The 27,513-nt window shown below is 38.7% G+C and overlaps 1 protein-coding gene across 1 annotated transcript in view; it reads right to left on the bottom strand.

Annotated features, from left to right (window-relative positions):
* LOC145768543 (sodium/hydrogen exchanger 9B2-like) overlaps positions 1–27,513 on the bottom strand; it is a 150,295-nt gene that overhangs the window by 36,449 nt on the left and 86,333 nt on the right. The window contains exon 11 of the mRNA XM_082580054.1: positions 4,798–4,925. Coding sequence (XP_082436180.1) covers positions 4,798–4,925 — 128 coding nt within the window. The remainder of the gene's footprint in view (positions 1–4,797; positions 4,926–27,513) is intronic.

Here is a 27,513-nt window from a genome sequence, read left to right as displayed (position 1 = left end):
TTGGGCGACGCAAGGACTGCTACGTGAGCGATGACTGAGGTTTTTGTGGTCATTCGAGACTAACACAACATGGTGTCAGAATTGAGATAAAATGTCGCATCAGATAATGTTACCAGATGCGTTTAACTGGCAACATAACGAGTGGGGCCAGTGGATTAAAAGATTCGAACGATATAGGCAAGCATCCCAATTAGCGTCGAAACCTGAAAAAGTGCAAGTCAACTCTCTAGTCTATTTGCTAGGAAGCAAAGGCGAGGATGTGTTTTCTTCATTTAAGTTATCAGAGGCCGATTCGATCAACTACGACGTAGTCAAGGAACGCTTCAACAACCGTTTCAAACTGCGCAATAACGTAATTTTCGAAAGAGCAGTATTCAACCGCCGAGATCAACTGCCATGCGAGCGCTTTAATGACTATGTTACTTCTCTGTATGGCATGATAGAAAAGTGTCAGTATGGCGATATGTCTGATCAGCTACTGCGAGACAGACTCGTCGTAGGAATTACAAATAAGTCGCTGTCGGAACGCATGCAAACGAACTCAGAGTTAACTTTACAAAAAGCTATCGACGCCGTACGACACGCAGAAAGCATTGCAGAGCAACAAGGTGAACTTCAAGGAAGAGCGGAGAAAAATTTCGACTACGTGGACGGGGTTGAAAGAAAACGTCGCAATAAGTTCTTCCCGAAGCGAGAATGCTGCCAACGATGTGGTAGAAATAAACATTACGAAAACGAAAAATGTCCAGCTGAATTCGTTACTTGTTTTAAATGTTCAAAGATAGGCCACTTTGCAAGACAATGCCGCAGCAATAAATACCAGGAAGTCTCGTCGATATCAGCTGACACAGTCGTAACTAGTTACGAAGAAGAAAAGACGTCTTACTTAGGTGAAATAAATGAGTCTTCAACGAGTAATTGGACCGTGCCTATTAAAATTTACAACGACGTCATTGATTTTAAAGTAGATACAGGAGCGGATGTTACAGTTATACCAAAAACCTTAATTAAAGATTTCCAAAAGCTTCAATTGGTAAAACCTGACCAAAGGTTAGAAGGATCCGATGGACAAACATTGAACATTGTCGGATACTTCGACTACTACGTATCCTACAAAAAACGTGCGGCATGGCAAAAAATTTATGTTACATATTGAGGTAGCAGAGCTTTGCTCGGAAAACCCGCCATAGAGGAATTAAATGTAGTTAAATTTGTGGATAATCTCGACTTAGAGTCAGATAAATACAAAAAGGCATTCCCACACTTGTTCGGAAAATTGGGATATCTCGAGGGGGAGTACAACATAAAAATTTGTGACAATGCCGAACCTTACCAAGTGTCCGTAGCGAGAAGAGTCGCCATCCCTCTACTTCCAAACGTTAAAGGTGAAATTGATCAAATGGTAAAAGATGGTGTCATATCGGAAGTTAATGAACCAACGGATTGGTGTTCAGGGATGGTCGTCGTCCCAAAGAAAAACGGCAAACTACGCATATGTGTCGATTACACTCAACTCAACAAATGTGTGAAACGTGAAAAACACTCGTTACCCTATGTAGATCAAGTTTTAGGCCAATTGGCAGGTGCAAAATATTTTTCTAAATTAGATGCAAAATCGGGTTTCTGGCAAATCAAACTATCAACGCAGTCAAAACTGTTGACAACGTTTATTACACCGTTCGGACGATTCTGCTTTAATCGTTTGCCATTCGGGATATCAAGTGCCCCAGAGTATTTCCAACGACGAATGTCCCAAATCGTTGGAGGTATTGAGGGGGTGGTTTGTGAAATGGACGATATTTTAGTTTTTGGAACTACCAAGAACGAACATGACGACAGGCTGCGCAAAACAATGAGTAGAATACAAAAGTGTGGATTAACATTAAACGAAAAATGCGAGTTTTGTAAAACGTCGATAAAGTTTCTAGGTCACGTCATCGACAGCGAAGGAATCCGTGCCGATCCAGACAAGGTGAAAGCCATACGCGATATGGGTGCTCCAAAGAACGTAAGCGAAGTTCGAAGATTCCTCGGTATGGTCAATCAATTAGGGAAGTTTTCCTCAGAAATTTCAGAAGCAGCTAAGCCGCTGAGAGAATTACTCACCAAGAATTCTGTGTGGGCTTGGAAAGAGGAGCAAGAGAAGTCCTTTGTTAAAGTGAAGCAGTTATGTTGTTCCACAAAAGTATTGTGTTTTTACGATCCAACAAGAGAAACAATTGTTTCAGCAGATGCTAGTTCATTTGGATTAGGGGCAGTTTTGCTTCAGAAACAACAGAATGGTGATTGGCGCCTTGTATGCTTTGCTTCGCGTTCTTTGAGTACCACAGAACAGAACTATGCTCAAATCGAAAAGGAGGCCCTAGGTGTCACTTGGGCATGTGAGAGGTTTTCTGATTACGTCATAGGACTGAAGTTTGTTGTCCAAACCGATCACAAGCCATTAGTTGCAATCTTAGGAGCAAAGTCGTTAGCAGAATTGACGCCACGACTGCAACGGTTTCGTATTCGCCTAATGCGTTTTTTTTATTCTGTTTTGTACATTCCAGGAAAAGACCTAATCCTTGCAGACGCACTCTCTAGAGCTCCGGTAGAGCCACCTTCCAAAACAGACGAAGATGACTGTCAGCAGGTCCACGCTTTCGTCTGTTCTCTTGTTGAATCGCTGCCAGCCACGGAGAGTCGTCTACAACAAATCAAAGAACGTCTGGCTGATGACTCAGTGTGCTGTGAGATTATGCATTATTGCACAAATGAATGGCCGACCTTAAGTAAGTTAGACCCAAAACTAAAAGTATTTTATCCCTTTAGAAGTGAATTGTCCGTACACGATGGATTGCTACTTCGAGGAACAAGACTAGTGATTCCCGTTTCATTACGATTGGATATCCTGGAGAAAATCCACGAAGACCACATGGGAATCGTCAAGTGTCGCCAACGAGCTCGCGATGCAATTTGGTGGCCAGGAATGAGTAAAAAAGTCGAGGAAATGGTGAGGAGTTGTGTTTGTTGCGCGGAACATTCCCGCAATCGGTGTGAACCAATGCTGCCCGTGGAAAGACCGAGCAGACCATGGCAAAAAATAGCGAGTGATCTATTTGAGTTCAAAGGTAAGAAGTATCTTTTACTGATAGACTATTTTTCGAGATGGACCGAATTATCCTTGTTATCGAGTACAACATCTCCTTCCATCATTAATCACATGAAGTCTATGTTTTCTCGTTATGGCATTCCCGAGATATTAGTTTCTGACAACGGCCCGCAGTATAAAAGCCGAGACTTTTCAAACTTTGTAGAAGATTTTAGCATAACTCATGTTACGTCTAGTCCTAGATATCCACAATCTAATGGCGAAGCCGAAAGAGCCGTCAGAACCATGAAGACCTTTCTCGACAAATGCAAAGATCCGTACTTGGCAATGTTGGCTTATCGTTCGACGCCATTGAGGAATGGATTTTCTCCATCAGAGTTGATGATGGGCCGCAAGCTCCGGACAAAACTTCCATGTTTTCCCGACAACTTGCTGCCAAATTGGCCAGATTTTGCACTTGTCCGCAAGCTTGACCTTGAGGATCAAATCAAACAAAAAAAATACTTTGACCGTCACCATGGAGCGAGACCGCTACCCACCCTCCATCCAGGTGATGAGGTGTTTGTTAGAGACAGCAGTGCCACGCAGAAGGGGGTCGTGAGAAACGAGTATGACGCCAAATGGTCATACATCATAGACACCAATCAAGGAACATCAGTTCGTAGAAACCGCAGAGCATTGGTAAAAATACCACAGGCTGGTGAATTTGATATAAGTAGTAGGCCTAGCGTGAAATGTGAAATCTCTCATTCCATTGACAATCACTTAGTTAACAACGAAGCAAATACAGAGACCAGCGACGTCCAATCTACAAGAACGAGATTCGGCAGGATCTTAAAACCACCTGAACGCTTGTCATATTAACTGCTTACGTCTTGTGTTTTTTTGGGAGGGAGATAATGTAGGACTATAGTTGTGTCTTACTAGTGCATATTGTTTTAATTTACCATATTTCCTTGAAAGTGTCTTACGATAGGAAAGTTGACAACGTTCCGCGAAGTTTCATGATTGTTTGACTTGTATACATGAGACTGGCTCACAGAAGCTTAACTGATCTTATTTAATACCGTACCCTATTATCTTCCCATAAACCGTGTGAAAACTTATTCTGTTTATTGTCCTGTATTTGCAATGTGTGGTTATACACCTGTTTCTGTATGATGTCTTTACAGTACCTCGATGCTTGGGCGGAGATGTAGTGTAAAGGCATAATACATGTTATGCCCTGAGACGCCACGCAATGGTAATTACGCAGCACTGTGCGCGTACCTGCCGTTGGGCGACGCAAGGACTGCTACGTGAGCGATGACTGAGGTTTTTGTGGTCATTCGAGACTAACACAACAGGCGAATTATCTGGTTCGGCCGAATGGTGCGTTGTAAAATGTACACTTCTTTTAAAGTGTAAGTCATAAAAGGCTATATCCTTTGTTTGAGATCGAATAATATGCCTTTTGCTAATGTTTTGAAGTAAAAATTTTGAACCGTGTAGTGATGGTATTTCATGAAACACAGTTGGACATTCTGCTCGTGTTCATGATGAGCAATCAGGGTTAGGGTTTAACCTAACCCTAACCTTTTTAACTTTGTAAATTTTCGGTTGGTTTAAATTAATACAGTAACCTACAAATTCGGACATTCGTGATTACAGTTTCCCAAGTGAAAATACAGTGTGGCCTACATTAGTCTACATTAGACACAACTGACTTGTCTTGGGTCAGGAAACATCCACATTCCGATTCCGCACACCACTCCAAACACAAGCCCAAATACCACCTCAAATATAGCGGTAATGATGTCATAACCAATGCCGATCTTGTAGCCGAACCTGTAGCCTGGAAATAAGCTAAACATTCTAAAGAATTCAAATGATATAGCTTGTACTTAGTATGATACAAGCTCTTCAACTACAGGCAACTACTACAGTACACATAGGCCTAAGACCACAACAACTCGACAATACATACAGATGGCCTCATCTGACCTTCGCGATGATTTTATTCACGGCTTTACGAATCAAGTGACAAATTTCATAGTTTCATTACAAGCTTATAGATGGTATTAAAGACTGTGCACTTTTTAGTTGAACTCTTTTGTTTACAGTATAGCTTGTTACGACGACTTGTGGGATCATATGTGAGGGTGGTCCAAGACTGCGAGCATAAAGGAATTAAGGTTTGAGGAAAATTTTACTGGCAGCATAAAAAAATGAATTTTAGCTTGTTTGCGACTCAAAAAAGTGATTTTTATCTAGTAAAGAATACACAATATATAGCACATCAATTCAATAGCAAACCATTTGATGACTCCAAGAGGTAGGCTATTAGGCCTAGTCGTTTTTACTGATTTAAACGTAGGCACTACACAGTATAATATATGAACAAGGCCACATTTCTAGTAGTGAGCTTGTGGTGTAGTTTTAACTTTTAACATTTAAATAAAGAAACTAATCTATTAAACAGCGGACAAACAATTCAAACTTATTCTACAAAGATTATAAAACAAGGAAGGTTTTTGAACAAAGTTACCAAGGTCAGGAGCAAAATGGTTAGAATGCAAGGTCAATTTAACCAAAAAAATGTATAGGCCTACCCAAAAATACTATACAGTTTAGTTTTCGAAATGTTTGCTAAATAGGAGTTTAGAATTCAAGATTATTCAAAAAAATATTCTAAAGACATAGCCTGTCCAAAAATTACAATAGTAGCTACAGTCTTGGTGTTGGTCCACATAGAATAAAGTTTATTTTAACATAATAACCGACTCGATGCAATTAAATATTTTTTGCATGGCTTTAAAAGTCTGGATGCCACTCTGCATTCCATATTGTTTAGTAAAATATTATATTTTTGGCTTCTCTATTTGGAATATGTGACCCTCAAAAGTGTTCTACTTTAATATCATAGTGTGTTGATAACTAGGGTAGGCTAGAGTGTGATCACTTGTGTTATGAGTTTGTTTCTTTCTGTGAAAGTCATTTGTGCAGAGAAAGTAAAACTCAAAATATATTGCTATGATCGCATTGACAGAACTGATATGATGTCAACTAGATTAGATGATTAGCGTCATGTGAGAGAGTATCCTATATTTTCAAAACGGCTTTCACTTAATTATTTGGCGAATTAAATATATCAACGAGTTTAATGTATTGTGTGTAGAGTGGCAGGGTAAGGTCAATGTGTGGCCAACATAATTAGTTTTTTGAACATATTTGAAGATAACTGCAGCTGATATCAAGCAGGCTGCAGTATGGTAACCTACGAGTACGCAAGTTCCTGTGTGACGTTTGGCTTCGATCACCGCAAGCCCGCGCGAGAAACTAAATTAGTCTCGCGCTTGCCTTCAGATGATCTCACATTTTTTGTAAGTTACACGTTTCATTTTTTGACTAGGTTGAGAAAAATGCATCAGTTTTAAGTTGGTTGAGTTACAGGACGGTTATTCATTTTTTTTGCTTATCACGAGAGAGAAGAAACTGAATTAATAAAACAAAAGTGCACAATTATTGTTTCTCTTCATTTTTGCAAGTCGTTGAAAACCGAGACCGAACAAAGAAAAGTGAACAAGTAGACCGTTTCGCGCACATTGGTGACCCCGACGCTAGTTTCAAATGGAAATCTTCTACATAAAGCAATGTCATCCAACTTGCATGTTGCTGATCAAAACTGATGCTTTGTGATTAGATTTTGTTGAAAAATTCATTGTTATATGTACGCACTGACACAAATACACATTTTAACAAAGTAAAGTTCAGAGAAAATAGTTTTCTTTTTTGAAAAAGGATTTACTTCAATGATTGAAGATGCTTTTTGATGTCAGTGCTATTTTGTGTCACAGTAGTTATATATATTGCGTTGGTTTTTGTTTTACATTGTGTTCTGCGTCCTTTGCATAGCATGTTAGCTAAAGTAAGAATTGTGTAGTTAGATTTCATGTTGACTTAGTGTAATCTTATGTTGTCTGAAGGTTTTTGCGTTTTTTGGCAAAAGCTCATGTAGTTCATCATTATTTTTGTAATATGAGATTGTTACTTTTTAGTGATTATTTAAAGTCATGGGTTTTGATAGAAATACTGTATCTTTTAGCATGTGTTAATTAAACATCAATTTCTTGCTGATTCGCAGGACAAAAAACGTTCTCAAAAGTGATTTATGTAATTCGCCCAAGAAACCAATTTGTCCGTAGCAAAAAAAAAAAAAAAGTGATATGTAATGGAAGTACTTTGTTCTTTCGTGCAAAAGTACCATGGTCATCTCTTCTGTTCATCCAGTGATTTCATTTGTGCACATCACATATGTTTTGTCGATTCACCATTTTTGTTTGGAATATCACATGGTTCATCTGGGGGAGGGCTGGTGTGACGTTTGGCTTCGATCACCGCAAGCCCGCGCGAGAAACTAAATTAGTCTCGCGCTTGCCTTCAGATGATCTCACATTTTTTGTAAGTTACACGTTTCATTTTTTGACTAGGTTGAGAAAAATGCATCAGTTTTAAGTTGGTTGAGTTACAGGACGGTTATTCATTTTTTTTGCTTATCACGAGAGAGAAGAAACTGAATTAATAAAACAAAAGTGCACAATTATTGTTTCTCTTCATTTTTGCAAGTCGTTGAAAACCGAGACCGAACAAAGAAAAGTGAACAAGTAGACCGTTTCGCGCACACCTGCACATGCAAGCAGTATAGCCTATTACAATGTAAACAAAGGTGTGACACAGCTCGACAACGCTGTGTCACTATGATGAGCGCTCTCAGAGCATGTTATTAGAGTTTGAAAGACGATTTAGCCGACTGATTTTGCATACATTGAGCCTGTTGCCAGCTATAGGCTATGTATTATTCATTAGTGCAAGTGTTGATGCTGGTAACATTGTTGCCAAAATCAAACCACTTTTGAACTTGGAAAGTTTCGCTGTTGCGGATGATATTTTGAATTTGAAAAATTACATTATATTGAGATGAAGCCAAACCAACACCATCTTAACTTGGAGAGTATGTGATGTTCTGGAAACTACTACATTACTATTGATTACTGATAGAGGAGAATTATTTCAGCCTCACTCTCAAATGTGTTTTGAATCTGATAACTCTTTTTAATCAACTTTTTGTGCGAGTCTACTTTTTTGCACATGAATAGCATCGAGTCCAAGTAGCCTATGTAGGCTACAGATCAACAATGATCTACCTGTTTTATATCTGGTTTATTTTTTTACTGCTACCTTGCACAGCAGATACCTGCATTGCCAAGCGGTGAGGGCCATGGATCGATGTTTAAAAGGGCGCCGGTTTGACATTTTTCAAGAGGGTGTGGCCGTGTCTTTAGCAAGACACATAAAGGCAAGTCTGAAGGTGAACACGAAGATTGGCCTCCCTGCTTCCAGTCAACCTAATCTAAATCTTCAACTGCCGACAACAAAAACAGGAGATTTGCGAGAAAAAATATTTTGCGTTTAAATGCACAAGTAAGGCTACACTGCTGTGGTACATTGGTAATTTTTGATTTTACTGGTAGTTTTGTAGTAGTTTTTGGTACTGCTGGTAGTTTTAGATGGTAGCCTTCCGCAGGCCTGCTGGTAGTTTTTGATAAAGCTAAACAGATAACATAGGTTGTTATTCGTTTGAACTGCATATGCCTATCGAGTTTTCCTGTAGGCTACCCTACACGGCTTATAATCTGTAATAATGGTTTTAGTTTTGTTAAAGAGGAGCAGGTAATCTGTACGAAAACGTTTCAACAGCCAAACTAAATGCAGGTTGAATATGTCAAATTATGGCTCTTGCTCATGTTGACGATTGATAACTTTTGCTGTGGCTTTCCGACATCGACAATAATTTGGTAGATCTCAAGGGATTAGTTATTTCAAAGGTAGATCTTAGATCAAAATCGTTGAGAATCCCTGCGATATGTCAGTCGGAATTTGGCTTTGTAGCAACAAATGATGCTGGTATGCCGAAAGCTCAACGTGTCGTGAAGTTGTGCTCAGCAATAACTCGATGAAACCTTTCAACTCCCCAACCTGGTCCCTGCAACTACGCTGGTGGACCTCTTCCCCAGGTGCATTGCCATTCCACAAACACGCCGCTCCCACCATCGCGGGTGTTGCAGGCCGGTTCTTTGAAGTCTCTCAACCCAATTATTTGTACGCGTGCGTTCTCGTTGCTGATAAAACAGCTTATTTTCATCACCGTTGAATAAACAAAATGATAAGCCTACAGTAAGAACGCAGCAAAAGAGGTTGGTACCGTAATAAGAACGTAAAATTGCAAAGATAGAAATAGTAGTAAGAACAAAGAGATAGAAAAACACTTTAAAAAGAAAAGAAAAAACTGCAAACGAAACTACCTGAACCTGGAGAGCAAAAATCTTGCAACCGACTTTCAAAATGGGCGAAAAAAACGAAATCCTTGAAGAACTGACTGCCGCAAATGTAGGCTACCAAGGTTGCCATTGCAATAAGGCACAAGAAATGAAGAGGCAATGTGATTGTGATGTAACATTGTAACAATATGGCTTTTTCTCACGCAATAAAATTCCGCCACAGAAAGGTTAAAAGTCGGGTGAAGTTTGATGGGCATTTTCAGATTTTTTGAGCAATTTAGAGTGAATTTTATCTTGTTAAGTAGCTTCTGGGGTGATTCTAAACTTATCCCACCGAGATTCGTCTGTAAGAAAATGCTGTCTTCATTAATAAAAAAAAATGGAAGTTGGATTTGTACGATTTTGTGTGGCTACGGGTCAAAAATAACACATTGCCAATAACAGACGTGGTCCATAAAAAAAACTGTCGCGGGCCGAACTTTGGACACCCCTGGCCTATATAGAAAAAATATAACATGTTCTTTCTGACGTTAGTTGGCAATAGCCTAACAAAGTTGTTCATCATTTGAGCCATAGCGATCTATATACACAAGCCCAGCGAACTGAAGGCCGAAGTAACTTTGATTTTGAAATATAAACTTGACTTACTTTATATTTCTTTGAAATGATAGTTTTGAGAATTCAAATTGCCAACGTGTGATCACTAGGGCCAGTAAACGTCATTAAAGTCATATTTTTTTTTTTGGTGGTACAGAAAGCTCTCATACCGATAATAGTGAAGCAACGACATTGTTACGGGGTCAATTTAAGAAGTTATAAAGTCATAAAAAGTCATATTTTCTGTTTTAGATCATAAAATATGACGTTTTATTGTTATTTTAAAATGCAAAGATTGAACCCTAGTAAATTCGTAAATGCAGTTCAAACAGCTCCTGTAGACATTGAAATTTGATAATTTGTGGATGAGGGAGGCAGTGAGAGTTCTCACGCTGAGTTTCACGAAGCATTGGAAGCAACATTTTCATTATTTTCTCTAGCCTAGTAATAGCGCTTGCTGTTTGATGTCATTTTTCATTGTGACATCATCTTGACACATTATTTTGCAACAGACAATCTAGTCTCTGAATATCATGAACACTTGCAGTGGGTCAGCCAGTGTTGAGATCTTAAGAGCCAAGGGTACTTTTCGAGCTCAGAGCTTTGACTCTTACTACTTAGTAGCTGGTTTGGTAGATACATGCATTTTAGACATTTGAATTTTTGTAGTGATTTTCAAGTGAAACAGAAGTGTTATGTTAGTTGTTCGAGTGTGTTATTGTTCAAAATACATGTAAAAACTTACATACGAGTTATTAATTACGGAGATTACCATAAATTTGATGCTCTAAAAATAAAGTCATGTATTGTCAATTGTTTCAAAAGATAAAGTCATATATTTCAATCTTTCAGGTGATAAAAATGGCCTTAGGGATCACTGAATCTCAAAACACTGTAGAACTATAAATATCACGTTAAAAATATGATAAATCTACTCCGTTATTTGAATGGTAACAATACCACAGAAGTGAGTCAAAATTACACAAATTATCAATCAATCAATCATTTTATATTTCGTCATTAACGCGTCCGGGACGAAAAAGATATATACACAAAGACTGGATTTATTAATTAATACTCAAATTATCAACTGAAACTAGCGATTTTGGTTACTAACAGATCGACTTTCAGTCAAATTTTAAACTGCACGGTGTCATGGCCTGTGTAGTAGGGAGGGCCGTCAAAACATTTTTTTCCAAAAAAAATAAAACGTAATTAAAAAAATAGAAAATACACAAAACGACGTAAACAGTCAAAAACAAACACAGAACGTAACTTTTCCTTGACTCAAAACGTGAACGCTGTCAGCGAGCAGCAGTTCGCGTCGGAATAAGTTCATGTCTGCTGTCACGGCCGATGACTTCATCGCTCACTTCGGTGACGAGTTTGATTGCGCGCTCAACTGCTTGTGTGCAGTACGAAAACTGTTAATCGATGTAGGAACATCGATCTCGATGAAAAGCTCTGTGAGCTGTTGGATGCTGAAATCGCGTAGAATTGGTAGCTCAGTGAGTTTCCACTCGCTCCACCGCAGCAACGAGTTTGTTGTCAAATCTTTGTAGCCTACCCAAAGTTTAGTTTAGGAATTTCGAAACGACATATCCCACCCGTGCATAGCCGTACGAGACCAAACCATTTTGGGGGGGCAGAACGTAAATTTGCCCAAATCTGCACGCTTTTATAAAAATTGCCCAAATATAATGAATGCGGTGCATGATAACAGTGAAAAACTAACATAACAAGATCACCAGCTAGCTAGAATTTCATACCAAAGTAGGCTAATCAAGATAGAACAACTGAATTCATCTTTGAAGATACCTTGCTTGTGCATTGCTCGATGCTTCTGCACTTTGGCATGGTAGGTAGGAGTAACAAATATTGTTTTACAGACGACAAATAAAAAACAAGCCCACTGCAATATTCTGTATAAAAAGTAAGAAGGTAGGCCACTGGTTAAAATTAGACCTATATAGACCAAGTGCACTGATTATTAGACCTTGAAGTTGAAACAATGGAGCCTGTCTGCAGTTATTATGATTGCACAAATCATATCAGCAACAGGAAATAATTAGTACTTGCCAAAATGTACTGTATTGTTGTTTGTATTTACTGCAGGAATACATATGTAACATGTACCATGTTTTTAACTAACAAATTTATATTTTAACATTTAACCGAAAATTATCAGTATTGCAAAATGCATTTCAATGCTGCAAATTCAAAACCTAACGTTCTCATAGAACATAAGTCAAGCTTCCTGTTAACAAACGCCACTCACACAGAATCTAGCTCAACACATCTGTATTTCTAAAGCGACATAATTATGAAACCGGTATAGCTTTTCCCTTGATTCTTACGATAGCTGTTATTGATGAAAAGGCTCTACCGGTATATTATGAAGTAAGCGGGGAATTGAAAAAGACAGGCATTCGAAATTTGACTAGCAAAACGAACGGACTGAAGTAGAACAAGAAGGTTAAATTCACGACTGGGGAATGTCGCTCTTCTGACACCGGTCGCACTAAATTATATTGATTAGAGATATTTTTCAATTCCCGAATAGCAAATTTGAAACTTTGATTTAATAAAAATGATTCATTCTATTTAATTCGTTTGCTTTTTTGTAGGAAGTCATACCCCTAGACTAGACAGCCAGAAGCCTAAATTATCCTTTTTATTATCCTTTTTAATTAGAGACAGAGAGCCTCAATATCCTTTTAATATATTCTTGTAAATTCTCCTTTTATTTCCTTTTTATAAACAAAAAATACGACAACTAGACAGCCAAACCCTACACTGGGGAACTAAGTTAAGCAAAACCCTACACTAAGGGGCTTCAACCACGTAAAAACCCTACACATACAAGAATCCTCTAATGAGAATTACAGGCAAGAAAATATACCCACCTAATTTTCTAATATTACACCCAGCATTCTCTGAAAGGAAATTTTGAAATTGAGTATATTTGTAATTGGACAATATAAATGTACTCATGATAATATAATAAAACCCAAGTTTGCACATTTTACTATAGATTCTAGGATGTCTCACCCTAATTATCTTTTTGAATGAAATCACGGTCTGAAAGCAGAGTGCTCGGCTTGAAACTTGGCCAAGTTCAACAACAGAGCAACCCTTGCGTGATGCTTAAGGCAACGGCCTTGAGACACACAAAGAGACTTGCTGATAATTAATTGTACAATTTTTGAATATATTTTATAGACCGCTACAGGGTAGGCGTACAGTCTAGGGTGGAGTGAAAATAACTTTTTCGCGAAATTCAAAAATATAGCCTCCTAAAAAGTTGCTTTTGTTCATGAAAAACACATTTGTGAAAAACGAAAATAAAAAAAGTAATGTTTTGATGAAGCTCAATGCACAAATCAAAGATGGCCGCCAACTTTGCTTGAAAATACAGTAAATTCACCATAACTTTGCCAATACTTGCCCAATTTTCATCATATTTCGACAAGCTTTCCTCGTTCATGTCATAAAACACTAGAAATACATATGATGACAGCGTGAGCAAATTATGACGTCACTAAATCCAATATGGCCGCCAAATTATGTTTTTTTGCATTTTTTCCATTTCTGCTATTTCTTCTTTCATTTTTTTATAGTTAGGCTATATAGCTTTTTCCTGCTTGAGTCGATTAATATGGACAGTTGGACACGATTGTAGTTCTCCCTTCATTTTAGACGAAATGCATAAATACTATTTTTATATTGCATAAATGCATATATTATTTATACAATACAATAATCAACCTTTTTTTTATCACTTCAGAGATAATATGGCAGTATAAAATGCATTCTGTGTTATCCTTGGTGCATCAGCTGAGGTGCCAGAGAATATGCTTCCGACGTATCGAGATATAATAAAATTCTACAATTTCACTCAGCAGAGAATGAAGAATGAATTGAGGACAAACCGCCCACATAAAGAAATATCAGGAGTAGTACTAAACAAGGTAGCAGACTTGTGGCACAAGGCATCAATCCCTATTGTGACGTATCTTAGGATGGAGCAAATGATGGACTCAATCTACAAGGAATACAGGCTTATTCTGAAGAACTATAAGTGAGATAAAGACAAAGATAGTTACAAAGAAAGACTTTGCAAGTTCAAGGAGAAACTGACCATCTATTTGACGTTTCGGCTTGCAAGTATGCTAACTTGTATAACTGCAAGTGTGAGAAAGGGTGTAAATTGCCTAATGTCGAAAATGAATTTCTGATAGAGCAAAGAAATGTCAGGCAAATGATTATTGGTAGTATTGATAAAGCAGAAACACAAAAGCTAGAAAAAAGAAACAAAAGGAGAGCATTGTTAAAGTATAGTGAAATGACCCCAAGAAGTTGTGCAACTCAGTCGTCTGCATCATCTCAGGCTTATCATAGTGACAGTAACAGTGACACAGAATTTCCTAACGATAGTGGTACATATATAGATGCTTCCTGTCCAAAGAAGAGAAAGGTCTTCCCCAAATCTTTGCAAACAATGGCAACCATTTGTGACAGATATGGAGTCTCAGATAGGGCAGCAGCAGCCATAGCGAGTTCTGTTCTTGCTGATGTTCAAGGCGGCAACTCCTTGGTGATTGACAGAAGCAAAGTTTGCAGGGAAAGGATGCTGAAACGCACAGCTTTGTCAGGTGAAGCCAGCACAAAGATTACAGGTTTATATTTTGATGACCAAAAAGATAAAACAATGTTTATGCAAAAGATATTGATGGCAAATTTCACCGTAAAATAATATCAGAGGAACACATAACAATTATAGCAGAACCAGGATCATCTTACTTCGGGCATGTTTGTGCAAGTAACGGGACAGGGGCTGAGATAGCTTCAAAGTTGTTAGATTATTTAGAAAAAAGGGGGGTAGATACAAATGAACTCAATGTAATTGGTATTGATGGAACAGTCGTCAATACTGGTGTAAAGAAGAGAGTCATTCGATTAATTGAAGAGTCACTAGGTAGACCATTACAATAGTATATCTGCCTGTTGCATGCAAATGAGATTCCTCTCAGGTATCTTTTTCAGAAGATAGATGGTCCAACTACTGGCCCCCATAGATTTTCAGGACCAATCGGCAAAGCCGTTCATACCTGTGACCGTCAACCACTGGTAAATTTGACAAAATACCTTAGGATTTAGAGCACATACTGCAACCCAAAGACTCTAGCACCGATCAGAAGTATCTGTTTGAAATCTGTCTGGCTATTAGCAAAGGTTGTTGCTCCTTGGACCTTTCACTCAAATGCCCTGGTACAATTAATCAAGCAAGATGGCTGACTTTAGCAAATCGCATATTGCGGTTGTATATTTCAACAGAAGCACCGTCCATAGAATTGAAGACTGTTGTCACCTTTATTTTGAAAGTGTAGGCTATGCACCGATGTGGTTCTCTATTAAAAAGACATCTTTGTGTACAGATGGAGCAAAACATGTCTACAACATGGTAGACAAGGCCAGATACCTTGAGGATGAGCTTAAGGAAGTTGTTATGAATGCTATCCAGAGAAATGCCTTTTTTGCGCACCCTGAAAACGTTCTGCTGGCAATGTTGGCAGACGACAACATCAGTATCAGAGAACTGGCTCTCAGGCGAATACTGAAGACCAGAGAACGCAAGAGCAGCAGTACAGTGCGAGTTTTTAGAGTGCCTACCTTGAACCCTCACGCTAGGAATTATATGGAAATAATTGACTGGCAGACCAAAGATATCACTGAACCTCCCCACACCAAGAACCTTAGCATTGGAGATTTGATTAATATGATCAAAACAAATCCATTCACGATGAGTCCTCTCACAGTTGAAAGTTTCCCCTGTCATAACCAGGCTGTGGAACGCCATGTTAAGCTTGTGACAGAGGCTTCAGGCTCCGTTTGTGGAGAAGATAACAGAGATAGTTTCATCAGTTACATCAGTTTTTGAATTTCGCGAAAAAGTTATTTTCACTCCACCCTAAAATCCTCCAACTGGTGTGATGGACCTCAGAAAGCAATGCAAAAACATAAGATGTGGCCATGAAATTAGTAAACATTGATCAAAAGAAATATGCACTGAAATTTAACACTTTACTGTACTGTACAGAATAATAATGCAAATCACCAGCTCGGTTTTAAAAACTACATTATTGGTTTAAAAGTATATGTAATTATCTTTGCACTGATAATGTAAAAAAACTGAAAGTGACATAAACACTTCAAAATACAGTGAATCATCAAGTAATGCTTATCCTCAGCGCCTGGCAATACCAACATGAGTCTCCTACAAGTCAGCAGTTGTGAACTGAGCAAGTGACAACTGAGCAAGCGACAACTCAACTAACAACATTTCAGCAAGAGGCTGAAGTTGGCTAATGAAGAAGCTGTGCAAGTAACAATTGAGCAAGCCAAAACTTGTCATGTCACGAGTCAGCAAATTCAGTTTCGTAAGCAATGACCAAGCAAATCCGCTGCTAGGTGAAAGTCATATTTGCTGATTTGAACAGTTGCTGAAATGTAATTGCTGAGTTATCGCATGCTGAGTGGTACGACTACCTACCAACATTGCATAAACAATATCACATTGATACCAGGTGCACACTTCAAATGTATGTAGAGTTTAAACCTTGCACAAAAAAAAACTCAAAATGTGTTCTACTAGCTAAACAGTAGGATTACACTAGTCAGATACCAAAGGCTAACAGCAGGAGCAGAGTTCATCTACCTTGTACACACTTGGAGTATATGCTGTGGCTATATCTGTACTACTCAATAGTTTATCTAAGCACTTTTCACTGCCAATTTTACCTGCATAAATACTTATGAATGAGCTTTGCTAACTACCAGAACAACATAAATATGAGCTTTTGTGAGCATGCTGTTTGCCAACATTTTTTTGCAACCAGGAAAAGCAGGTCAAGTTAATGCAAACAACTGGATCTGTCTCCACAGAACAGAAGTCAAAATATTAATGAAAAAAAGTGGAGCTGCAATGTCTCACACAAGATCTTACAAAGCAAACATTTTGTCAGCTTGCATGGCAGGTTTTGAGTTTGGAAAGTTTTGAAATACATGAATATATTATGATTGGTTTGAGATTATATATTTCAGCAGTAGAATTTTATATGTTGGTGAAATTACCATGACACAGCTCACAGTAGCTGTCTACGTGCGTTTGAAATATTGCAAGCTATTCCGTCATTCTTAAAATTGTTGCTTGAAAGTTGGTCGCATATTTAACTGTTTTGCTTAGTGCTTGCCAGCTGGACGAAATTTCCGTCTTTTATCTCAGTAATTTGTATTGTAGTGACAAGTTTTTAGTGGCGTACGGTATTGCGTCGCAATTTCGACAGCCTTGGGGCTATTTCTACAGAAATACAGTTCTTGAATAGACGTTTCAGAAGAGTGTTTCTTTTCGGTCATTGCCTACAGACGAACGGATCCGGAAATCTTATGTTACAATTTTCCCACGAAGATATTATGGTTTACCGCTGTGACCATAAATAAAAAAAGACGAAGTTTTTGGTTGGTAGGCTGCAGAAGCACAAGAAATAATAAAGACGATCTTGTTGGTTGGTAGGCTACAGAAGAACTTAAAGCACAAGAAATAATAAAGACGTGCTGTTGAAGTTCTTCAGTACCAATTGAGAAGAAACGTCTTTAATTTTCTTTTGTGCTTATGGAACTGACGGAATTTGCATACTCCGCTTTATCACAGGAAGAAAGTACTCCCGACGGTATTATAAACAGTCCTAGCCTTGCAACATCCTGTGTATGAGATAACCATGATGCCAATATCAAAACCCTTGATGGGAAAGGCACACTTCATGTTATGGTTGGTCATACATACCTGTTATAGTCGTCATTTTATTTACGTTGAATATATGTAACTCGTGACCAGCGTCACTACATAATCACAGTTCAGCGTTTTCTGGTACAGACGTTGGAATTGATTACCACCGCACTGCGCGTGTAATCAATTGAGCGTTCTGTACCACGTTCCTCAGTTGATTGTTTTGCGTTTCTTTCTTACTATATATTGCGTTGATTTTATACACTGAATCAGTAAGTAACAAGAGGTAAATGGTTTTCTCACTTGGTTGGCTATCGCTACAATTATTATTGTTTATTTTATATTAAACGTCTGGAAATACAACAAGAATACAACAAGAAATACACCAGAATGCTGATCAAACTCATGAAGGCCCTGAGAAGGAAATGTCCGAAATGATCATCACCAAAATTGGGAGGAACAAAAGAAGCTACACTGAAACAGAAAGAGAAATTCCACCATTCCTGACCCCTCTCAGTAAGGCAAAGACTCAAGTTTATCTTCACTCAGATGAGTCGTGTTCCGTAGAAGAAGCATCTGATCTTGTTCAGGAAATAATGGATGAAGAGTCCATCTTGCCATGCAAAATCAAGCCGCTTAGATATGTATTGGTTCAGCAAAAGTAGAGATTTTGCAACTCCACTCTATGCTGGTTTCATGAGCAAATAGAGAGTGGATCGTCTACCGCTACCGCAAATATGTTACATAGACCTAATAACAAGATCACCAACCAACAATGACGTTGTTAAAGAAACACTGGTTAGAACGATGAAGGTTGCAACTGAAACTCATCAACAATATGCCATGGTGACGTGTGACTTGGCTGTTGCACAAAAAGCCTAGCCTACTCCATTCAAGCCACTGAAGCCTGTCTTTTTTTTACCTCATTATGCTTGGAAATTTCTACATGGATCTTGAATTTTTCGGAGCAGTAGGAACCTTCATAAATGATTGCGGATAGAGTACATATTGTCGGAGTCAAACATCCTTGCCGAGGAATCATTACAAGGGTTCATTAAGGGAAAATTTTACAACAGATGTACTCGTGTGCACGAAATTACAGCCAACGTCATGGAAAAAAAGCTATACGATCGATTCTTGACAACTTTGGATGCAGATAAAATTGACAACAAGTCATGTCCACTATTCCAGCTGACCCTGATAAGGTAGAAGTATGCTTGGCCAATCCAGTCGTCACCGAACATTGGAAAAAGTATGAAGAACATTTTAACATGTCCATGAATGGAGTTTTTGGTGAAACCTGTCTGTTCTGGACACTATACGTGTTCTTAAACCGACTCTATCAAGTGCAGAGATGCGTTAGGATGAACGATGTAGCCTAAGTGGTTACATCTTACATTTTTATTGTAGCCTTCCAATAATTCTAGAACTATATTTCGCTCTGAATCGTCCAAATTATGCAAGATGGAGATCGTTGCTCTACAACAAACTGAAAAACGCGGATCCGAAACTGAGGGCTATACTGGATAATGGTGCTTTCTCAGTTAGACGTACTAAAAAACATTACTCTACGACGGCAGTCGATCTGTCTTTAGAGCAAACTGTGAATAGGGACGCTGTGTCGCAGGTAGCCCAAAAGGAATAATTGCCTTTCGGAACTCAAAAAGTGCCAAAAAAGGATGGTGTGTCACGGTTACACAGAGAGCTGCTTCTGTAACAGAGTTAAGACATCTTGTAGGCTTAGAACAAGTCGAAGATGCCGCGAAACAGTTACGCAATCACAGAATTGTTAAGGACAACCAGCAAATGTCACTGCTCAGTACAAAAGTTGATGAAGCTTGCAATTCATTCTCCGATGAATCCATGAACGCTAGTGACCTGCTAAATATTTTCACTGGTAGAGCGGCATCAGCTGAGATTGCGAATACCTATTAACAAACACTGAGCAGACGAAAACATGGTCAAGAAAAGTTTGAGTTGAGTGGAAAGAAAGCCCAGTACGTTTTCAAAAAAGGGTGAAGCGAACACGTGTAGAGAATTTTGCAGCTGAAAATATTAAAAAAAGCAGACTATCATCATCACAAATGGGTAAGAGAAGTGCTGAAAGCTTACGAGGCACATTTATACGCATGATAATTATCGTGGCAGAGAAAATATCATTTGATTTAAAATACATTTTAAGCTATCCGATAACTCAGTATCCACTTTCACTTGCTCACTGTGATGGTACCATGATGACAACAAACAAAGCACTGCTACTACACAAATTGAAAGCATATCAAAGAGATACCACGCCACATACACCGCTGTCACAAATCGATACGGAAATATTTGATGGTAGACATCTCCTTCATTCCATATTGACTCAAATTAGGCTAATCCTGGAGCTACTTATTCGTCGATTTCCAGAGTCATTCTTCAGAACGCCTGCATTCCTTGCATTGAAACTATTTTTATTTGTGTGGACATTAGTTTTCAATTGTTTTTTTCAGGTAACTATTTCAGCTGACCTAGCTCAAGTTAGGGGGATCACCTACTTTAGGTCGTCTGTCAGGGGACACCCACCATCAAATTTGTCTGTCACATAATATTTTTGTGAAGCTTGACACCCACAGATTAATAATCAGTTGGTTTCATCCGGTGAATTTTTCAGCTGACCTAGCGCAAATTTTGGGGGGTATAAAACTTGTCTGTCAGAGCCCCCCACCACCAAAAATGTCTGTCACATACCAGGCAATCATCTAGAAACAATTTACTTTACAACCAACTAAATTTCAAGCGATAATTTTTTCAGTTGACCTAGCGCATTTTTTGGGGTATGAAAAATGCCCCCATTCCCACACCCACCAGCGGCAGCCAGGAAGACTTCCAGATTATGAGTACCCACATACCACCGGATATCGCTGTATGAATAGAAATTGGTAACTTTTTCACCTAGGGTGGACGTCGCGGGCTCCCGGTCTATATCTGAAGTCGTAGAGTAGTGAGCAGTGGCAGTTATTTTGCAGAGCAGTTTTGTTAAAGATTTTCATGTTAAGTTATAGCGTTTAATGCTGTAATAAGTATGTTTATGATAGTTCAATTAATATTGTATTTGAATTTAGACATAGCAATGGTTCAATGAATTAAAACTTTCTTAATTTCTATGAATATTTATCAATACATTCATGATTCATCACAATTTCATTCATTGATTAATGATTAACGACTGGTCTCGCAGGCAATCCTGCGAGACCAGTCGTTTCTATGATTGGCACTCCGGAATACAAACTGGCTAAATTTTTAGACAAAATTATAAAACCGCACATACCTAATAACTACATGCTTAATTCAACTAAACAATTTATGGAAAAGTTAAAAGATTTTAACTGTCCACCCAATAGTCGCATGGTGAGTTTTGATGTTGTATCTCTGTTTACTAACGTGCCTCTAAAAGAAACTATTACTATAATTGCTGACCATATTTTTAATGAAAACCAACCTAATCGACTGCCCATTGAGAAAAAAGATATCATAAAATTATTACATTTAGCCACAGAAGGCATGTTCTTGTACAACAATAGTTTGTTTCAACAGATAGATGGCGTCACCATGGGTTCCCCATTGGGCCCAACACTGGCAAACTTCTTCTTGGCACACATCGAAACCAAAATATTTGAATTCTATCGTGATTTTTATCCCAAACTGTATTTACGTTATGTCGATGATATTTTTGCCATTTTTGATGATGATAAATCGTGCTCAAAATTTTTACACCTCTTAAACTCTCAGCATAAAAATATCGAATTTACACTTAAAAATTCTAATGATACCATCGCTTTTCTTGATGTTGAAATCGAAATTAAACCCAATTCTTTTGACACGTGGATTTGGCGAAAACCTACCAACACTGGCTTGCTTTTAAATTATAACGCTCTATGCCCTTACAAATGGAAATCTGGTTTAATTTTGTGTCTGTTGTCTCGTGCTCGTTTGGTGCGTTCTGATAATAAGTTGTTTCAGAAAAAAATCAAGAAATTGAAAAACATGTTTTATTTAAATGGATATCCTTCCCACTTTTTCAATAAAGTTTTAAACACCTTCATGGCTGATGAATCAAAAGACACGCCTGAAGAAGTAGATTTTAGTTATTTCATTAGTATACCCTTTTTAGGAAACGATTCAACAAGATTTGCCAAAAACCTAGCTAAACTTATAAAAAAGAAATTTTCATGTGACATTCATCCTGTACATAAAACGTTTAAAGTGCACCAATATTTTCAACTGAAGTCGCCTACCCCCTTTGCTCTTTCTTCGAATGTTGTGTATAAATTTAGTTGTTTGCGTGACGCAAACCAGACATAGGCTACATTCGTATGTCAACCAGACATTTGTTGACAAGGGCCGGGGAGCACTTAAACCCAAACTTAACAACCAAAAGTGCAATTAAAGAGCACATCGCCTCTTGTGAAACGTGCACTGACAATGTCTCGATCGACCAATTTAAAATCATCTCTCGAGGCAGATCTGAATTTCAGACTAAGATCATGGAAGCCTTAAGAATCAAACGTAATAATCCGTCTCTCAACCGGCAGTTTTTTGCCTGTGGCTCATCGTTCCTCTTGTGTGTGTTCTAATTGTTTGTCAAATGCCTGTAGTTTACACCTCATGTGATCTATTTCCACCATATAATTTACTTGTAATCATTCCTGTGTCACTCGTTCAGTTTGCGCTTTTCAGTCTGGAGTGTCGTTAGTATACAGTTACAGTTATAGTGCAAGTCAAATTTACCTCACAATTTTCATTTTATTTATATTGCAGATATGTAATTCCTGATGAGGACACATGTACGTGTCAAAAGCGTTTGAGTTTATTTTAAGTATGTTATATTTGTGTATGTAATACATCATGTTAAACCCGCTGAAGTTACTTTGTTTTATTTCTCTATGATTAATGATTATGAACAATTACCTGAAACCTGGTCGTTTTGAGGAGGACCGCATTCACCGACAGCAAGCACAGAGTTTAAGCACTGGCTAAAGATATTTTGTAACGTCTTCAAAATCATAGATGTCAAAGCCAATCATCCTCTAAACAAGCTGAGTATACTTGAAAATCTCCTGTCAGCATCTGTGTTTAACTACATAGAAGACGTTGCAACTTATGACGAGGCCATTGCGGTGCTTGAAGCTACATATGTTAAAGCCAAAAATGAAATATATGCTAAACATCTCTTAGCTACTCGTCGACAACAGACAAGCAAATCTATAAAAGAATTTCTGCAGGCTTTGAGAATTTATCAAAGGACTATAATTTCAGACAAGTCTCTGCTGAACAGCATAAAGAGGTCTCAATTCGTGATACCTTTATCAATGGGCTGAAGTTAGGTTTTATAAGACAACGCCTTTTAGAACAAGAAGGTCAATTAACTCTACAAGCACCGTCCAGCAAAGCACGCTCTTTAGACCTTGCCCAGAAAAATTCAAGCATCTATGATGTTGGTTCATCTGCTACGGCATCAGCTAGCAGCGTCACAGGGTTCAGATTATGTTCCTGATTGTCTCGTCAAAGAGGAAGAACCGTCTGCAGTCTGCACCTTCCGTTTCCAAATCACATAATCCTAGAAAATGCTTTTTCTGTGGTGGATCAATCCACAGAAGAATCGATCGCCCAATTCAGAAGACAGAATGCTATAACTGCGGTAAAATCGACCACTTTGCTAAAGTTTGCAAGAGCAAAAAGAAATCAACTGAAGAAGACAAAGCTGCAGCAACTGCATTACCAATTCTCACATCCAGTTATGTCTGTGGAGCTCTTACATGTATCAAAAGCACAACAATTCAAGGTTTTATCAATGATGCTTCAGCCCATGCTCTATTGGATACCGAAGCATCAGAAAGTTTCATCAACAAAAAGTTTGTTTCAGAGCTTGGAATTACACCATCTCCTTATCAATCTAAAATCAGTATGGCTTTTACTAACTTTTCTGCACAATTGAAAGGTAAAGTCTATGCCAAATTGAAATATGTAGATTTAGAGTATGATGGTTTTCCCTGGGAGTGATGCAAGAGCTATACGCAGATATTGTTTGAAACAAGACTTCCTAAAACTTCATAAGCAAGTAACGTTCGAGATGGGTGGATCTAAAGAAGCAATTGTTGTCAACACTAAAAGACACTGTGGAGTTGCGCAAGCCTTACTGTCATCCAAACGTTAATTTGAAAATATGTCACCAAAGTGCCGGCCAATTGCTGTCAAGTCTCGCCAATATAGCAAAGCTGACCAAACATTCATACTGTAAAGGAGGAAGTGCAGAAGTTGTTAAAAGATGGCATTATTGAGAAATCTTCATCACCATGGAGGGCACAAGTCTGGGTAACAAAAGACCAGCGACACAAGAAAAGAATGGTGATCGATTAACCACAAACGGTAATAAGATATACACCTTTGGACGCTTATCCGTTACCTAGAATTGATGATCAAAACGAAATATCCCATTTTAAAGTGTTCAGTGCACTTGATTTAAAATCTGCGTATTACCAAATACCTCTAGCTGAAGATCGCAAGTATACGGCATTTCAAGCAAATGGAAAACTGTAGGCCTACCAATATAGTCGTCTTCCTTTTGGGCTCACGAATGGCGTATCAACATTCTAGCGGATAATCGATGGCCTAATAGAAGAAAAGAAACTGAAAGGTACGTTTGCATACTTGGACAACATAACAATTGCCGGACATTCACAGCAAGATCATGATGATAATCTCAAAAAGTTTTTAGCTGCTGCAGGCGAAAAACAACTGACTTTTAACTAAGAGAAATCTATAATTTCAACCACGGAATTGAACTTGTTGGGATACAATGTGTCGCATGGTTTTGTAGGCTTTTGGCTATCTGAAGCTGTCTTTTGGTTATTAAAAGGATAATTTAGTCTGTCTAGTCACTCTAGGGATATGATTAGGCTACCTCCAAAAATTAAACAAGTCAAATGTAATATTAAATATATTTATTATTAATCAAAGTTACAAGTTCTTATTCGGGAAATTCAGATATATGTAACTCTAACCAATTTAGTTTATTGCGACTGGTGTCAGAAAAGCGACATTCTCCCGTCGTGAAATTTACCTTCTCGTTCTACAGTCGTTCAGTCAGTTCTCTTTTAAAGTATGTCTCTGAGTGTGTGCATTTTTATCAGTAATGGCCTATCGTGAGAGTTATGAAAGTGAAACCGGTTACACAGTTATATCGCTTCAGAAATACGAATGTGGTGAGCTAAATTCCGTGAGAGTGGCATTTATGGGAAAGCGTGACCTATATTCCGTGAGAGCAGAATGTAGGTTTTGAATTTTTACAGTTAAAGTGCATTTTTAAATTTTAGTTCTCATAGGTTTCTGCAAAATGTTCTAATCCAACCAGATAGAGAAAGGTTGAAACCTTTGGAAGCACTTCCTCCACCTATCAACCAAAAGGAACTGCGTCGTGTGATTGGAATTTTTGCATACTATGCAAAATGGGTTTCAAAATTTTCAGACAAACTTCATCCGTTATCAGAAACGAAGAGCTTCTCACTTAATGCTGAAGCACTGCAATCTTATGAAACCCTGAAGAAGGATCTACTCGCAACTTGCTTAGGCAGTATTGATGAAAACTCTCATTTCACGGTAGAGTGCTACGCTTCCGACTTTGTGATAGCGGCCGTACTGAGCCATGTCCAGGACGTTATCAACCAGCGAAAGAATCCTTCTGCAGAAAAAGTAACCTCTTCAATAATGGAAGCGGTCAGAAAATGGTTCCACTATCTACATGGACAAAAGCTTACACTAGTAACGGATCAGAAATCCGTAGCATTTATATTTGATGCCAAACACAAAGGAAAAATCAAAAACTCTAAGATTCAACTATGGCGAATTGAATTGGGACAATTTTCTTATGACATCGTCCATCGTCCAGGAGTTCAAAATGTAGTGTGTGATACACTTTCGAGAAATTATCAGAAAAATAACTGCGGTGTTGCTTGTGTCACTAACGAGCCTTGCTGATACTCACAGCTGCTTGGGACACCCAGGAATTTAGAATTATCAGATTAAATCACTTTGTTTCAAGTCAAAGAATTTGCCTTTCTCCATGGAAGATAACCGCCATGCTTGTCAGCAATGTCGCACCTGTGCTGAAGTAAAACCACAGTTCTACAAACAAGAATAAGGTAACCTCATGGAAGATACTCAAGCATGGGAAAGAATCAATGTAGACTTCAAAAGTCCCCTAAAATCATCTAAATCTCCATATATGCTGGTGATAGTGGACGAATAAAATATATTCCCATTTGCTTTTGCTTGTAGCAACACTTCAGCAAAAACAATCATCTTTTGTTTGTCTCAATTGTTCAGCATTTTTGGTTTACCCGGCTAAGTCCATAACGACAAAGGAACCGCATTAATTTCAACTGAATTGAAAGAGCACCTGCACACAAGAGGTGTGGCTACCAGCAGAACGACCCCGTACCATCCAACAGGAAACTCACAGTGTGAACGCCTCAGTCAAACATCGTGGAGAACAATCAAGCTCATTCTGAAAACGAGAAAGTTATCTGAAGAATCGTGGGCAGATAGCTTACCTAATGCTTTGCATGCCATAAGATCCTTGTTATACCCTGCTACTAAGGCAACACCACACGAAAGGTTTTTTGGATTTCCCAGAAGATTAATGTTGGGAAAAGCTTCACCAACTTGGCTACTTTCCCCTGGTCCGGTTATGTTGCGCCGGTTTGTTAGAAATAAAAGTGATCCTTTATGCGATGAGGTAGAATTGCTTGACGTAAATTCGAACTTTGCAGAAATCCGCTATAAAGATGGACGAGAATCAACCGTTTCATTGACAGATTTAGCTCCCTGCCCACCTAACGTCATAAACTGTCCACAAAGTACGTCCAAAGATGATGTCAGTAAGGAGTTGTTGATACCTCCTGGTCCGGATTCTGAGACATCTGAGAATTTAATGAATTTATCTACCGAGAACACTGAGACTGTGCCGTTGAGGCGTTCCCAAAGAGATAGAAAGCACCAGACAGATGTGGTGACTTGGTGCCTCATTGAATGCTGAGCGAACAAAACTGGAAATTTGTGTTTCGATTATGTTACCCTGCGTGGTGTATGTTTCGTACGCCCTTGTAATGGTTTAAAATACTGCTGCGGTAACACTATAGCACTATTGTGAAGACAGGGGCGTTCTTCCCGGCTATCAGCACAAGGCTGAGCACTCACTAGTAGGATGGTCTGAATGGAATGGATGGTCTGATTGGATGGTCTGAATGGCTAGCGTGGAAGCTACACCGTTATGGTTAGCGAATCGCAACTGCTCGCTGTACTAGTGAGTGCTCAGCCTTGTGCTGATAGCCGGGAAGAACGCCCTTTTCTTCACAATGTCCTCTGCCCTGGCGCCTGCTGGTTTTGTTGGCTTTTTTCTTTCCACAAAGATAAGAGTTAAACTGACTGGTAAAGCGGTGGTCGAATAAATTTTTCGCGGGACGCGAAGGGAACAGTCCGCCGGATCGTTGAAGGAAAAAACAGTGACCGTCGTTGCGAAATCCCACCTCAAGAAATTGAGGAGAGATTTCGACGCGACATGACCGCTCCTGAAGCTGGGAGTTGCTCGCAGATGCCTGAGTGGATGAACGCCCACCGTTACGAGTATGGCAATGTAAACCTCTCCCTCATGAACGTACGTTGGTCCGCCCGCCCGGATGGCG

The sequence above is a fragment of the Aplidium turbinatum genome, chromosome 4 (genome assembly GCF_918807975.1).
Source record: "Aplidium turbinatum chromosome 4, kaAplTurb1.1, whole genome shotgun sequence".
Classification (NCBI taxonomy): Eukaryota; Metazoa; Chordata; class Ascidiacea; order Aplousobranchia; family Polyclinidae; genus Aplidium; species Aplidium turbinatum.
Note: the sequence above shows the minus strand (reverse complement) of the source record. Positions and strands in the feature narration are given on the sequence as shown.